The sequence below is a fragment of the Sus scrofa genome, chromosome 3 (genome assembly GCF_054392235.1).
Source record: "Sus scrofa isolate SSC_HxYL_T2T_F1_AM1 chromosome 3, Sscrofa_HxYL_maternal_Yorkshire_Landrace_v2.0, whole genome shotgun sequence".
NCBI classification, from domain to species: Eukaryota; Metazoa; Chordata; class Mammalia; order Artiodactyla; family Suidae; genus Sus; species Sus scrofa.
Window position 1 is genome coordinate 107915211 of NC_139385.1, and position 17162 is coordinate 107932372.

The window sequence follows — 17162 nt, forward strand, 5'->3', positions numbered from 1 at the left end:
TCTGCTCCCTCCAGTACTAGTAATAACCCTTAGTCACTGCAACAACCAAACAAAAATGTCCCATACAACAGGTGTAAAGATGGGCACAAAAAAAAAAAAATTGTCTGGTAAAAAAAACACAAAAAAACAAAAAACAAAAACAATTGTCTGGCTAAAAAAAAAAAAAAAAAAAAAAAAAAAAGATGGGCACACAGTCTTCCTCTTGTTGAGAACTGCGGGTGGATTATCCCAAAGGCCTCTTCTACCTCTGATGAGTGCTTCTTGTTGAATCCCAACAATGAAAGGCTGTGATATAGCCAAGAAACTAATCAGAATTGCTCTTTCATCGATACAACCTTCCCTTCTTCATTCGCATCGTCATTAAGATGACACCACAGAAATTTAGCACACCTCTCCCAAGGGTAAAAAGCAGGATATCCACAGATTCACCTCTGTGCTTTCGGTTAACTGGACAATAATCGAAGGCTCAAACGTGCTTATCAAAGGGTGGGCTGTGCTCTAGATATATCAGAATAACCAGAGGAGATTGTTAACCGTCAGATTCAGGGACCTCAACCCCAGGAAGTCTGTAAGGAACTTCTGTTTTTAAAATAAGCAGCCCAATCTGCCTCCTTAGCACAGTAGGCAGCATGTTAGTCTCATAAAATATGCAGCCCAGGTAAGTCCCATGAAACTGGGTCACAGAATGCTTTGAGCAACCTTGTCCCAGAAGATCTTGACCTGTATGGATCTGGATTTAGAATACTCTTTAGCAATAGCTATAAACTTTGGTGCTGTGTCCCAAACGTCTTTATTTTCAAAAGGGGAATTTTAAAGAGGGTGCCACTCCAGAGAAGTCAAAGTGGACCCAAAGACAGAATTGATTAAGAACATTCGCCGCTGGGTCACCAAGGAAAGGAACAACAGCAACAGATGGACCAAAACAGGATTTCATTCATTATATATTCCTTCAAACAGATCACCTGACCAACTTTGTTGATTTATATTTCAATCCTAGGAATAAGGCTTGGAGAAAGGTGAAGGGAAATAAAATTAAGTCTCAATGAAATTTTTACCTCAGAAGATTCACTAGAGTTACTAACTATACACAATTGAGAATTGACTGTAAATGCTGTTCTTTTTTTTAAATACATGATGTCTATAAAATAGGACAATACGGTGGGTGGAAATGCCTTAATGAATGGAAATCTGGACAACTTTAAAGCAATGAAATGCTACGGAATTTAATGAGAAACTTTCAGAGAAAATTCTAATCCAGTGGTTCCCAAGTAAGGTCTCCAGATCAGCAGCATCAGCATCACTCAGGAATCCATCAGAAAAGCAAAGTCTCCGGCCCGCCCCAGTCTCTCCAGGGACGGAGCCCAACAATCTGTGTCGTAATAAGTTCCACAAATGATTCAAATACTAAAGTTTGAGAACTGCTGCTCCAAGTCAACACTTCTGTGTTTCTGGACTGACTTTAAAGCTGATCCCATCCTCTGGCTCTATGGATTTTGTCTGTAAATTGGCCAAAAGAAACTTGTTTCAGAGTCCAAAAGGAAGACAGATTTGCCTAACTTTCAGACCCCCTATGTTGGTGACTAGCATATTCTACACTTGTTAAGGAGGACTAGTTAACTGTTTTGAGATCTTGGAATGAAAAGCACTAATTAATTTTTTTTTAGTAATTACATTTTCCATTTCAAATATCTCTGATTCTATGATTCTGACAGCTGATTAACACACATGGTATCAAAACAAAGTGACAAAAAAATTAGAATTAGTTCTAATTTCATATCAGATTACATCTATGTGCCATTTGCTATGAAATCATAAAATTATTACTTTCTTTTTTTTTCTTTTACTTTTCAGACAAACTTTCGAGCATAGTGCATTCTAATAAAGGGATTTCACTATTTCTTGCTAACTTAAAATTAAAACTTCCAAAATAACGGGGTAAAAATTGTTCTGGTGTAGCATTACGGTAGCAACTTAGAGTGACTCATGTTAGGTGGTTCCAAATTCTTTTAAGAAGCCAGTATGCCAGTGTTACTAAAATCTAATAAAGGTCAGCATTCCTGCTGTGGTGAAATGGGATCGGCGGCATCTGTGGAGTGCTGGGATGCAGGATTCATCCCTGGCGGACCACAGTGGGTTAAGGATCTGGTGTAGGTCACAACTGAGGCTCAGATCTAATCCCTGGCCCAGGAACCATACGCCGTGGGGCGGACAAAAAAGAGAGAGAAACAATCTAATTAAGGTGGTGCAATAAGACTGTGGGCCTATTTTACTGATGACTATCAATGTAAGAGCCCAGATAACATCATACTGCTGATAAGAATGTAAAATGGTCCGGCCACTTTAGAAAACAGTTTGGCAGTTCCTCAAGAGCTTAAACATATTTACCAATGACCATATAAACCCAAAGGAAATGTCACAAAAACTTATACACAAATGTTCATAGCTGTATTATTCATAAGAGCCAAAAACTGGAAACAATCCAAATATCCATCCATTGATGAACAGATAAATAAAATGTGGTATATTCATATAATGGAATATTATTCGGTCATAAAAATGAGTGATCTCTGATATATGCTAAAACATGCAAGAACCTCAAAACACTATGTTAAATAAAAGAAGCCAGAAATGAAAAACCACTTGTTATATGATTCCATTTATGTGAAATGTCCAGAATAAGCAAATCCATAGAGAGAAAGTAGATTAGTGGTTGTCTAGCACTGCTGATGGGTATACGGTTTCTTTGGGGGGTAGTGAAAATGCTCTAAAATTGATTATGATGGTTGTGCAACTCTATGAATATATTAAAGGTCGTTGAATTGCATACTTTAAGTGGGTGACATCAAGTGGGTATGTGAATTATAGCTCAATAAATTATTATTTTTAAAAATCCCAGATAACATATTATTAGAATATAGCAGCATGTAAAAACAAGAATTAAGATACCAGGGCAAATTTTTTAGAAATGCAAAGATGTTTTAATATTAGGAAACCTGCTCATATGAATTGTCATAGTTACAGGTGAAATAAGAAAAACCACTTGGGGAGTGCCTGTTGTGGCTCAGCGGGTTACAAACCTAACTAATATCCATGAGGATGCAAGTTTGATCCCTGGCCCCACTCAGTGGGTTAAGTAGCCAGTGTTGCCCTGAGCTGTGGTGTAGGTTGCAGACATGGCTTGGATTTGGTGTTGCTGTGGCTGTGGCATAGGTTGGCAGCTGCAGCTCTTATTTGACCCCTAGGCTGGGAACTTCCATATGCCACAGGTTCAGCCCTAAAAAAGAAAAAAAGAAAAAAGAAAAACAATTTCACATCTCTATACGTGCTTAAAAGACATCTGCCAAAGCTCTATATTTATTTATGATGAAATCTTTTAAAAATAGGAATAAATTTAAAAAATTCCTTAAGATAAAAAATATCATTTATATTTCAACCCAAAAGCTAATGTGTACTTAATGGTTAAACACTAGAGAATTCCCAATAAAAGCCAGACTCAAAGATGTCTATTATTTAATATCATTCTGGATTTCTTATCCAATAAAATTTTACAAGAGAAAAAAATATGTTTAAGAATCAGAAAGATGTCAAAATTCTCATCATTTGCAGATGATGTGATTGTTTATTTGGAAAACTCAAGAGAGTAAGTCGACAAGGTACTAGAAATAACTTATTGAGGTGACTAAACATTTACTACACAAAACCCTATAGCTTTCTTTATAACCATACCGGTTTATTATTTGTATGTATGTATGTGTATAAAGAGCTGAAAGATCTCATATATAAAGGAAACAAAAAAGGTAGTTTCCAAAAATAAACAGAAATGAAGAATGCTTAGTGAAACACTAAAAAAGCTTAAAACATTCATTTTGAATGCTTAGTGAAACACTGAAAAAATCTTAAAAAGAACACTCCCCGTTCTTGAATAGAAGACTTAGAGTCATAAGATGTCAAGCCTTAGTGAATTAATTTATATATTTGTCAGTCACAATGAAAAGTGCCACCAGAATACAAATACCAACATGATTTTAGAATATTCTAGGAAGAAAGGATAATGGCAAGAGACTAGTTTTAACAGATATGAAAATATATTACAAACTTTAGTAGTTTACAGTTTGATAGGGCCATGAACAGACAAAGTCCACTTCTGAAAATCTGCTCTGTAGATACACTGACTTGCAAATGTGCATTTATATGTAGACACATTTCACTGCAGCATTGTTTGTAATAGCAAAATAGTGAAAACAAATCATGTCCATGATTAAAGTAAAAAATATATTTTTTTAACAATGGATTATGATAGGCCATTCTCTAAACATTTTTTTAAAGATTCCCCTTTGTCCATTTGAAAGTGAGGAAGTCCTTTGACTATTAAGACTTTTTTATTTGAGATATAACTTCCGTGATATAAATTTCTGCAAAGGAGGGACTTTTCTCTTAATACTGGAAGACATTTTCACCAAGGATGCAGCAGTCAGACATGCACACCTGGCTATCCACTGGCTAATTTTTGTGAGATTTTTGACCTTCATAAAAAGTCAGGGTTGGCCTGTCCAAAGAGTGAACACAACGTTATTCTAGAAGAAAAGTCCTTAGATTTTAATTTGCCTAAAATAGCATGCCCCCAAATTTTAAAATCTGGCTCACTTAAATACAAAAAGGAGAACGCCACTAAAATAACTGAAGCTGGACAATCTTCATCCTCGTTTCTCTAGTGCAAAACAGTAAATAGTAGGGACATGAGCCCTTCTATAAAGGGCAAGCAAATAAAAAAGGCTAGTAACAGGAAGTACACTTCGTTATTTAATTTTCCCACATCCAAGACAGCAACAGAAGAAAACAGGACTGTAGCATCTCTAGAATTCTCAGCAGTTCTTGAGATTCTGTTACCATAATTCTAGCAAAACTCACTAACAGGGATATTTTATCAGAAAATTTCTTAAAGAGAGCCCTCAGCTTCCTTATCTCAATTACCTTCTTCTAACCTTCCTCTTCAACCTGACAAAGGACAGATAAATGCCTACTCACAATGTCAGGTTGTCTACAGACACTGCATGTGCATGTCTGAGAAGAAGCCTATCCTGAAATGAAAGTCAGCTATCTGATATATAAAACTGATGTCTGAATCTCTAGAGCTCGACTTTCTTCCACTAAAATTTGTTCGGTTCCAAAAGCCTTATGGATTCATGTCTTATCCTGTTTTTAACTTATCATGTCATTTATCATGCCTTTCAAAATGTGCTCCGAATACAAATCTTAAAACCTTTCATATAACAGGGATAAAGTGTACTAATTGCTTCAGGGAATATAAAAACATATTAAGCAGAGTTCTTGCCTTCAGGAAAATTATCTGCCTCCCTTGCTAGGATGTGAACTCCGAGAAGGCATGGACTTTCTCAGTCTTGCTCATCACGGCATCTCTAGCCACCCGGAACAGTCCTTGGCAGGCAGAAGGTGATCAAAATATTTACCAAGAAATGAAAAGAATCAATGAACGTGAAAAGAGACAACACACTCTGAACAGTACAAAAATATGCCATGTTTTCCGTGGGACTATTCTAAGGCCAAAAGAAGTTAAAAAAAGGAAAAGCTGATGTGGTCTGAGAAGCCAGGAGGAAATGGTAGTTAAGCCATCCAGAAGAAGGGATATAGATGGATAAGGAAGAGGGGAACAAGACTGGCAAAGACCAAAGAGGGGGAAGGCAAACGCGTAGGAGGAGAGTGAAGAGGCTTAGGTGACCCAAGGGGAGGGCGAATGTTGGGGAGCAGTGAAAGCTATGCTGCACGAAGAGAGTGACGAAAGTGAGGGCAGGCCGTAGGAGGCCTGGGAAAGTCTGCGACTGGATCCCACTTGGTTGGGATGGACATTTTAAAATCATTTTCACAGCCCCAATTTAATCTCCCCAGGAAAACAAGCCTCAGAGAAGACATAAATCTTCACAAGCAATAGGGCAATGGAGTCAATAGCCAATCTGGGGGCCCACATAAAAGTAAAATTTGGGTTATTAAAAAATTTTAAAAGTTAGTATGAGTTCCATAGTTGAGAAAAATTAATGGTTTATCAAAGAATGGTTTGTTTGTGTTTTTTTAAAAAGTCACAGGTCTAAATTCTCTAGCAATTTTCACACAAAGATAAACTCTTTTCTTAGGTAGAAACTTACTTTTAATATCACAGCAGGGTATATTTAATCAATTTTTAAAACTATTGTCACTGTTAACTACAAACCGGAGAATGACGCCATTCACTAATTCTGGAACACCCAGAAATACACAGACATCAAAAGCTCCAAATGGTTCTTTATTAGACCGTCACAGTTTTAAAGACAGCTTCAGATAAACCTAACAATTGAGAAGCTGTAAATATCCTTGCTCTTTTACCAAACTCTAGCTATATTTAGTAGCATGATTTTCTTTGTTCAAGAGTTATTTGCTGTAACTTTCTATTTATGGTCTCAATGGCAGAATACCTTGGACATATTAGTTTAATGAATAGATGGCTGCGTGGATGGACCAACATATAAGCTATGAAATGATTGTATTAGGATCTTTAAGATGTAATGGCTGCATCCTTCATATATGTGCATCCTAGATCTTCCTTAGTCAGGGCTAAAGCTTCTAGGCTTTTGCAAACACATCCTCTTTCATATTTAGCAAAAATCACTCAGATTAAAATGGAAAAGAGGGAGTGACAGAGTATGGAAGGGAAGCACGTTATCCTAGGCAAGGTTGGTGGTGGTTATGAGAGCAGGAGTGGACTTACTATCAAGCTAATGAAGCCTAAACACGGGAGGCCCCCTGCACAAACCCCTTCCAGGGCCCACAAGGAGCCCTAGTAATGGGTTCACATGGCTGTGTGTTTCTGTAAAATTTGCCCAAGTAAGATATAATCGAATTCATCCTCGTAAAGAGGACCCTCAAAATAAGTTTCAGGCCCCACACAACCTGGATCTGCCCAGTAGGAAGAGGCTGGCAGCAGAAGGAATGCTGGTTACTGAGCAGGCTGGCAGAGCAGAGGGAACAGGACCTTGGGGTGCCAGTCAAATTTCTGGGTGCCTTCTTGTTCTTTTTAAAAACACTTTTTCTTAGGCTCACAGTTCTCATATCATGATTTTTCCTTTCTGCTTTTAGATCTTTGCAAATGAAGTCACAGGAGACATTTAGCTGTTACAAACTTCATGTCAAGCTTTGAAGTGCTTTTTAATAGCAGAAATATTTGGCTCACATGCGGGCTTTGTAGCTATGGTAAATACCTCTTAGTTATCTGTCGCTACTGTTATCCCACACCTCCAATTTGGAGGAGAAATTCTGCATATGCATTGAGGCACTAAAAAAGAATATTGAACTATATCTTAGCTCTTTTGTGAACAGTTTCCTTTTATTCTCGCATGAAGCTAATGCTTTCATCACACGGTACTGGTTATGGGTGGGAGAGCAGTGGATAGAAGGGGAAAGCTGATTATTACATCATTGGTTGGCGGTTTACTCCTAGCTTCTTGCAGGTGAAGTGGTCAAGTAGCTCCTTAATAGGAGATCAAGGCATTTCAAGAACCGATTCATCCACCTGTTTTCTGGCAACGTGACTTAATAGACTTTGGACAAAAGGTTTACTTGGATAAAAGAGAAGAAACTGACCACAATTAATATGAGATAAAGACAGATAAAAAAACAACCCCTCATCTTGAAGGTTCCTATGTGACTGCTGACATATCGACTATATGTCCAGGTATATCTCAGAACAATATATTTAGAAATAGCCTTTTTGAAGAACAAGAAATAGAAACAAAGGCACTTTGAGATGAGATTGGCGGCACTCAGGGTGGTATGGCCGTAGGCGACACAGGCATTTGGGATCAATCCTCTGCTGAACAATGGCATTTTGCTTCTTTACGTAACTTATTTTAAGAAGAGACGATGGAAAATACTAGTGCATTCCATAACTTAAACACTTGACATTTTTATTCCTCAAAAATGCAACATTTTAGAATTCTAGATATGTTTATTAATTAGTGATTATTAACACCCAGTAAACAACATTATGTCTTGTAAAAACACAATCTCTCTTCACAGCATGATGCTGAAATCTATTATTCCCTGATTCCATATGCTGAAATACACTCAAATGGTCACAAATGACCTTAAGCGTTAAATAAATGTAAATGAGGACAACACAGAAAATGTGCTTTTGATTGATAACTAAAAGACCAGGTTGAAAATCACGTCCCAAAATAAAGTCTTCCACAGAAGGGTATGGCAGTCTTCACTGCGGAGTAAAAGCTGTTCAGAGAATGAAGGATACCCAGGTAACGGATGGCTCTTTCTCCAGACCTGCTGGAGGTTTTCTAGGAAACAGAACCAGTTTGTTTTTTTATCTAAGAAACCCAGAACATCCTGCCCGCTGTGCCCTCAGCCTACTCTGAACACTCCAGTGCCAGATAAAAATACATCTGTGGACACTTCATTACCTTCATCCGCTAATAGAAGAGAGAGAGAAAAAAAGAGATTGCTACTCCATCTCCTCATTGCAGTATGTGGCCCACTTTCATTTTTAAGCATTGTTGCGATTCATTCACCTTTATTTTCACCCAAACTTTGGGTGGAGGAAAGCATTCTCAAACACAGAGGAAACTCAAAATATCAAAATATGACAGACGAACAGTAATAAATAATAATTAAAACTTAGACTGTCTTTCCAACAATGTATGTGGTTAAGCATATACTGGAAAAATGAAGAAATATAGATATTTCACATGAAAACTACTGAATGATTAGTTCATTCCTCTAGGCCTGTACTGACAGAGCAAAAATAAAATATAGCATCACAGAAAACACCATGGTTTCAGTTGAGAGTAAACAATTCTCCTAACTGATAAGAACGAACAGAATCCAAAAGGGAATGAATACCTAGACTATTTGAAAATCATGTAACCGGGCAGAGTTTCTCTATCTTGGCACGTTGGGCACTTGACCTTTGGGGCCAGACCGTTCTTTGTTGGAGGAAGGAGGCTGCCCAGTGCATTGTAGGAGGCCTCACGGCATCCCTGGCCTCTATCCACTAGATGCCAGTAGCAACCGCCTTGCCCTAGTTATGATAATGAAAAAGACCGCTGGCGTGAAACTGCTCCCTCCCCTGGGTTGAGAACCACTGGAATGGAGCCTTTCTTAAGAAGGGCCCAGGCTAGGCTTCTCCCAGCCTCATACTGCACCCTCTCAACCCTAAAATTATTCCCAACCCAGTGCTTAGCATACTTACCTTTAGTTTCTCTCATCTATTAATTGTACATAATGAAAATGCCTTCTTGCTTCACTATGGGTTCTCATGAGCATTAAATAAGGTCCTTTTAAAGTACTTAAGACAGTGCCTGGCCCACAATAAGTGCTTAATAAATGTCAGCTATTATTAGTTTTAATCATCATCCATAGTCCAGAGAAAACCAGTTTCAACCAGTGTTTTAATACAAAAAGACATCTTACCAGCATGATATGTTCCCAGTCTTAAACACACCAGCCTTCTGATTCCTTGCGATGATGTCTCTCACATCTACAGGACATGGTTAAGAAAGCTTCTGCAATGATTGTCGACTGAATACCTCCCCCCCAAAGAGGCCCACAAACACCATGATATTCTTATCATACATGGAATCAGCATGGTGAAAAGTGTGGTAGGGTGTGAGGCAGGAGGAGGAGGGTCTATCCCTGGTTCTGCCACCCAGTGTTGAATTACCTGCCACAGGCAAGCTCTTTTAATTTCCTGGACTGCAGTTTTGTCACCTGTGAAATGCATTCAGGGAGTATGTTGGCAAGGCCCAGGGTGACGGGCACTGGTGGGGGAGGTGACTCTTCCATAGGTAGCAGGCCCCAGTTGCCTAAAAGAGCTGGGGATCCAAAGCTAAGCCTCTTTCAGTCCGTGGGGAGGGCGATGGCAGTCTTCCGAGACTCCCCAAGTTGAAGTATTTCCTAAATGCCAGTAGGGAGAGTGAGGATGAATGGCAGGGAAAGACTTGGGGGTAAGTGAGAAGAGAAAGATGGAGAAAAGCTTGGAGAACTTTTGAGAGGAAACTAATTACCGAAGAAGAAAGTCAATCCAGTGAAAGGCTCCTTGAAGAACTGTCTTTCTGGACTCAGGGTCTGGCCTTTGGCCATGTGCTGGCATGTAAGGACTTGTACAAAAGGAGCCATGTCTATTGAAGCCGTGTTTTGAGGAGCTGGCCCATCACATCATACAGCGCCGTGTTCATGAGGGCTCGGGGAAAACTCGTGTCAGTTGCAACACTGGGAAAAGCTGGATTTCAGACCAACTAGTTTTGCTTCAGCTTCTGGACACTCTAAATCTAACAGCTCCTCTTTCTCTTTTTGCTCTAGTTCCTATGCAACTCGGTGCCCATGTCTGACCTAAGCTGAACAACCACAAGGACCCCTACCTTTTCTGTACTGGTCCTATTCCTGGCTTCATGATGTTTTCCTGGCTTTCTACTGTCTGATGGCCCTCGCTTTCTCATTTATGTTATATGGTGTATTCTATGTGTCACTGTACGAAGCCTCAAAAATCCCTCTTTTGGAATAAGGCAAGGTTTAAATAAACAAGAAATAAAATAATGCCAGTGAGGGCTGCAAGCTGAACTAAATTGGGCCCATGGGGAGGACACCAAGCAGACAAGCGATGTTCCCCTATTGCTCAGAAAAACAGATTTCCTGAACGCTCGAAGCAAGCATTGGCCAAGATCTCCCTGCAAGAACAGAGCCGCAGGACTTTTTAACCTAAATCTCTGCTTGAAACACCAGGCACACCCATTTCTTCTCTGAGTGAATAAGCAGGTACTGTGATAGCTTTCTTCCCCCGGGAGTGGGTAGGAAAAATCAATTAGGTCTCCTAATGAAGGGCTTTGTTGAGGTTTACAAAAGTGCTATAATGCAGACTTTTTTTTTTTTTTTTTCCTGGGTGAACTTTCTGTATGCAAATTAAATACCGTTAAATTACATTCATTAAAAAAATAAAAGAGACTAATTTGCCTACTTGTTTTGATTAGCTAAAATGACACATCGGCCTACAGTTTTGTCTATTTCAGGAAGAAGGTATTTCAGGAAACTCTTCTAAATGAAATGTCTTGTAGAAAAGGACAGCTGACATCTTTATTTTGAGAGCGAAATCAGTAAAGAGTCAACTGACAACTGGTTTTGATTAAGCTCCCCCACACTCTGGCCACACCCTACTCGCCGTTTCCATGACATCCAGCCACATGCCATAATGGGCCCGGTACACCTGTAGCGTCATGTGAGTACATGACTAATCTATCAAGCAAAACATATTATTTTGTTAGTGGAGGTAATACTTTTTATAAAATAGTCACAGGGAAGTTAAATTATATAACTCAGAAAACCTATTAATAATTTTTAGTAAACATCTTAACACTATATACTTTCATACAATTTATAAACCTGTGACTCCAGGTGGTCAGGCTGAAGCAAGCATAGGTATTTATATTCCAGGAGCAATTTTTTTAATAAAAAAAACCCTCACAGCAGTCTATAGGCTGCTTTATTTTTAGAACTGAGAAGGAAATATATTTTGTGGTTTATGAGGGTTTTTTAAAATATTAAAACAAGGACAAAGAGGAAAAATGGCAATAGTGTATTAAAATATTGCCTTAAGAGATAGATTCTATATTCTGCTCCCCGCCCTTTAGGTCAGATTTTGAGGTGGTTCCTCTGGTTGGCACTGTGTGCAATAATAGATTTTATCATTCTTCTGTGTCACTTCAGGGTAATAAAGGAAATTCAATCAAATCGGGTCAATATGTCCAGGATAGTGTTCAACAGCATGGACCAAATCCTATTCTCTGAAAGCACCCACCTTCTGGAAGACTTCAGTGGGAGGTGCTGGGTGCAAAGAAACCCTTAATGTGATTTCTGATTAAATAGATATAGAGCAATCACCTTCAATCTCCTAGTCTGGGCAACTGGACTTCCAGAGCTATAGGACATATACTTGTGGCTAAAAGAAAGCAGGATTCTATAACTAGATTTTCTCTTCAAATAAAGCGTGGGGCTCTGTCTTAATCTTGACTTTTTATCCTTAAAAAATACATATTGTATATATTGTATAACAATAGCTATTTAAACAAGTTATACATACGTTATGCATAGGGAGATACTTAAGCTAACGATATGCAAATCTTGTTTAAAATATTAGCCTCCTCTTGCAATTAGTGGTTATTATATTTATCAGTAGTTGTATATACATTTTGAGAGTTGGCGTTGTTCTTCAAATATGAAAATATTTAAAAAATAGTAACGGTGTGATTCACAAAGTGTTACGTTCTTGGTTTATGCTACCTTTATTGTCATTGGACCAGCAAAGGTGAGGGTAAGAAGCTATGAATTGATAAAATAAATCCTGTTCATTTTGAACTCTAAAGGTTTAAAAAAATGCTTGATATGGCAATATTTGTGAAGTTAAAGGCTTCAAAATATTTTTAAAATTTGCTTATTACTCTTATGACTTGAGAGTACGATGTAGCAGTGCTCTGAACTCTGTTACCAATGCCAACTGTTACATTTATGGATGAAAAGCCTTTTCCTCCAGTCAAGATGACACTCACCAAATCATTCTAGTTCTTGATGAAACAGAATGGTTTAAGGGGGGGTAGAGGGGAAGCTATGAAATCAAATGAACCTGGCATCTAGTGCTGGTTCTGATACTTAGTGGCTGTGTGAATTGGGGTAAATTAACTTCTCTGAGGTCCATCTCAAGAATAGGAATAATGTCCATATTTTATAGGCTTAATGGAGTACCACATAGGATGATCCTGACACACAGCAGGTCCCTAAATCATGTCAATTCATTATCTTTTTCAATAATTCAGGCCAAAGCTTTGGAAGGATGAGAGGCTGGTGATAGTGATTAAAGAAGGGTTTGGCAGTTAAGGCTTTGTAGTTTTTCCTTGTTGCTCAAAACTAATTACGTGAACCTTTTTATTATAGAACTTCAATAACTGGAAAGAATCAAAGAACTTCTGCCCTGCAGATTTGCAGTGTCTTTCACATGTATGGATGTGCTCTTGCTAAGGTATAGTCTGTGTCCTTCAAGAAGAGGGACTTGTTCTGTCTTGTACATTGTGGTATCTTTAGCACTTGAAATGGCATGCAGTTAACAGTGGTTTAATTCACTTTAATTCATTAATTAATTAGCTCAACTTATTAGTAAATTTAAATTCAATTTTCAAAGCTATTTGTTGAGCTTCTACCCAATGTGTGGCACACAGAGTCCATTTTGGAACTATCCAGCAAACAGAAGAACAGCTGACCTTGACACTGGAGGAAGGGCCATGGACCCAGGATGATGGATTGGCATTCCCAAGGTCTCAACCATCCATGGCACAGGCTGCGCAGTCCAAATGAAACTTAGTTTATCAATTATTCAAGTCAGAGACTCTGTCAAATAAAATAACCTTAAAGCCAGGGGTCTCTTCTTTAAAAGAAGATCTAACTTTTGGAGAGTCCTATGCTCAAGATCATGATCCAGACTGTGCAAACTGGGGGGGATAAGATGCTTGAGTCAGGAACCTGAGACTGGGTCATCAAGCATCGCCATAATCTGCAGATAACCTGCTTGGCGTTTACTAAGGATGGGTCAAGGCAGGGTACTTGCGTTGGGCGAATTAGTGAGTGTACCAGAGAGGGCTGCTCACCTTATATGTAGTGTACTTTTATTCATTATGATTTGGAAGAGGCTTGGCATCAAGAAGAAATCAGTATACCATTTCTCTCCCCTGGTCTTGTGTCATTGTCAACACCAGCTATGGACTTTATTGAGTAATTATTACTGGGGAGGACTTGGAGATTTCTTTCTTTATTACACGAAAAGGGAGGTGCCAAGAAAAGGGAACGTGTTTCAGACTATTTTAGGATAAATTCAAGAACTGGATGAACTAAATGACCCCAGTTCCAATTTATCCTTTGTTCCCTTTGGCTACAGAGAAAATGACACCTGAAGGGAAAGGCAGCTCTCAGGTAGCGGGGTTCTGGGTTAGACCCAACAGTGCAGTTTAAGGACGACAGAGAACTTTGGAGACATGTACCCATGAGTCTGAGAAAATATTTAGGACTTACAACATTCCCTTATACCCCAAATCTTAATCTCTTTTCTGACATCTCTGTTTAATAAATCTCAGATTCACATCTAGCTTGCCAGGTTCAAGGTAGAGAGCACTGGAAGACACAGCCAAACCCTTTTGATATATTTTAGGGAGACAATAAATAACCTTATAACTGGTTGATATGCTGCTATGTCATAAAGATTCAGAATGTATGCATTCATTGACTCATCTATTTTAAAAATAGAAAGACGATAAAAAGGAAATATCAGAAAATGCTATTTTTTTTTAAAGGTAAAAATCAGAATCTTGGAAGCCTAAGAGACTAGGAAGTAAGACTCAGTTGGATTCATTAAACTCAGATGCCTAGAACAAGAAAAATAATTTTTTAAATGATGAGAATAATATACAGGCCAATACTCAGATGTGATGTGTGACTGCCAGGTCGATTTTCAATTACATTTCACTGATGTATTCATTTGTTTCTTAATGTGCTCATCTTGCCCATTAAGAATAATTAGCAGCTTTGCTTAGAGATTTTCTGGCTTCTGGCAATGCTTCTCCCTCTTTTTTGTTGACATCCACTTTTACTTTTTAGAAAGTAATTTTTGGATAATATCCTACAACTGCTATATAATTTAGGCTTCCTAAAATTTTAAAGGAAAGATGTAAACAGTAATTTTTAAATGAGTTTGTTTCAATCTATATGCATCAACAGTATGTGATTCAGTGAATTAGTTATTCTTACAGAAAGTGGGCACACAAATAGAAAAAAATATATATTTCATTTATATTAACCTCACTGAGTAAAACAGCTTACAGGGCAAATGCCAGTTGTAAGCTCTGTTAGCAAATCAAGAATAACATTAGTATTGAAAGCAGGAAAAACACATTGCCAATTTTTCAGGCTTTATGCGTGCTTTTTTCTCTTAATTAAAAAAATTAGATCTAGTTACAACAGAAAAAGGCACACAAACATAGGACGACTGCATGATAAAAACCGAACTCCATCAGGAAAGTCCTAAGAGATGAAATAAAACACACGACCAGTTTTGGTCTGCATCCTGAAAGGACCTACTTTATCTACATTGTAAAGTTCTTCCCCTCCTGCCCTTTGGCACCCCGCTATATTAAACCCATTGTAAAACCCAGCACAATAAAGCACTCTCAGGGCTGAGCTTCTGAGGACCAAATGTTAAAAATCCATTTTCTTGGGAGGGGGCTGTACCAATCATTTCTTTGAAAGGCCGGCAGAGTGAATACAGAATCTGAGATTTCCTCTCTAATTTCAAGAGCTGGCATGACATCTTTGCTGTTTAAAGCAAAGGTGCATTAATTAATGACATTAGCATTGCTTCCCTTCTTTGGAAGCTCTGTGTTTTAGCTCAACAATAATTCCAGTACAATTAAATGTATATACTGACCACAGATACTTCTCATAGTTTGATAGAAGTTCTAATTGGTTTCCAATGCTATTCAACAAGATACCTGCTGACTTGAGGAAAACCTCAGGTTGCTGGGCCCAATCTGAGAGTTTCTGTGGCCAGAATGGCCTTCTCTTTCCCAATAATCCTGTTTTATTTTACCCCCAAAAAGCATCCGATGGGGCTGAGCCAGCATACCTGACTTCCTGTTGCTCTCTGTTCCCTGACATGTGGAGGAGGAGCAGAGTGAAATGATACAGTGCATGGAGGAACTCAGAATAAAGCAGAGTGAATGAAACAACATCAGCTCATCTTCAGGAATATTTTGAGAAACTTGCGACAGTCTGAAGATCATGATTAAAATCCTGCATTTTAAACAAGGAAGCACCTTTTGTGATCTCTTTCCCTTGTGTGAAAGGCCGAGATTGTGATTGGCTGTTTTTCCTTCCTGATTTTTTTTTTTTTTTTAAAGTCTGTCAGGCAATTAGCTGGGTGGGGCTCTGTAGAGCACACAAGTGCTGCTGAACAATATTAGCTACTGTGCTTCTGGTACCTCCTCTCTCCTGTTTGAGCAGCCTGATAGAGCTGCTGCAAATTTTATTTTCCAAAAATTATACGGCAGAGGTAGAAAAAGGAAATCGAAAATAGGCTTTAGGTAAGATGTAAGCATCTTACCAAAATCAAAAGTGCTTTGGTATTGCAGGGGCCTCAAATTCAAATAAGTAGATTGCCTCTTTCATAAAGTAAATGGAAGGCACACCAAAAAAAATCCAAAGCAAATATATCCTCCACTGTTCCTCTCAATTTCTAACGGCGGTTAACTGCCCCTGAACAAATCGGCTCGATTGCTAAAGTAGCCACAAATTATGCTTGCTTTCTTAGTTAGAGTACAGTTCAATTTTCATGAACTCTGTGTACATATTAGTAAAGCATAATCTAATAGAATGGGGTTTGGACTCTAATAGCACAGAAGAGAAAAACAGATAGCTTCCATAATCCGAAATAAAAGGAAATAATGAAAAACTGATAGCTCTTTCCAGCGGGGAGATATAGGGGACTCCTCAGGAATTAGAGTAGGCACAATATTACATGGTCCACGCGTACAGTATCAAACAGAAGAAAGGTAATAATGGACATGAAGCTGGAAGTGAATTTTTGCAAGCAATAGCCAATATAATACATGTTCCATCATTTACTTTACACTGACAAATTTCAGTGGACAGAAAAGGACAAGAATGCTTGGAAATGATTATGAAACAAATGTTCTTATTGCCTTGAGTGGGTCACAAATCATAAGCTTTTGATGAGACGTGACTATAAAAATCCATTGAAAAAAATTTTTTTAAAAACCCCACTTCGTTGTATCCAATGGATCCCATATATTTCTACTTTTTCTTAATTACTTATCATGTGTGTGTGGGGGGGACTCTTTTTTAATACCCCATGCTGTCTTTCTTTATATCAATTGTTACTCAGCCGGGGAAAAGGAATGAGCACAACAAACCCGTTTTCTATCTGAATAAGGATACTTCTGATGGCCTTTTCATTCCCATCAGTTAACAGAACTTCTTTGACATCTGCAGAAATAGCAACCTGAAAAAAAAAAAAAAAAAAAAAAAAAGGGAGCACAGCAAACAATGAGCAAATATGC

The 17162-nt window shown here is 38.3% G+C and overlaps 1 protein-coding gene and 1 long non-coding RNA gene across 16 annotated transcripts in view; one reads left to right on the forward strand and one right to left on the reverse strand.

Moving 5' to 3' along the window:
* The window catches only part of LOC146404833 (uncharacterized), a 1439763-nt gene that overhangs the window by 963423 nt on the left and 459178 nt on the right, over nt 1-17162 (forward strand). The window lies entirely within an intron of this gene.
* The window catches only part of CAMKMT (calmodulin-lysine N-methyltransferase), a 406172-nt gene that overhangs the window by 36886 nt on the left and 352124 nt on the right, over nt 1-17162 (reverse strand). For 13 of the 15 annotated variants that reach the window (XR_014842012.1, XR_014842010.1, XR_014842011.1 and 10 more), the window contains 2 exons: nt 17041-17104; nt 9469-9535 (listed from right to left, as the gene is read on the reverse strand). The exons of the other annotated variants lie outside the window; for them this stretch is intronic. Coding sequence is in view for 8 of the 13 variants with exons in the window: in XM_085019399.1 (XP_084875525.1) it covers nt 9469-9535; nt 17041-17104 (131 nt within the window). In the remaining 5 variants the exon portion in view is untranslated. The remainder of the gene's footprint in view (nt 1-9468; nt 9536-17040; nt 17105-17162) is intronic. 15 annotated transcript variants of the gene reach the window in all.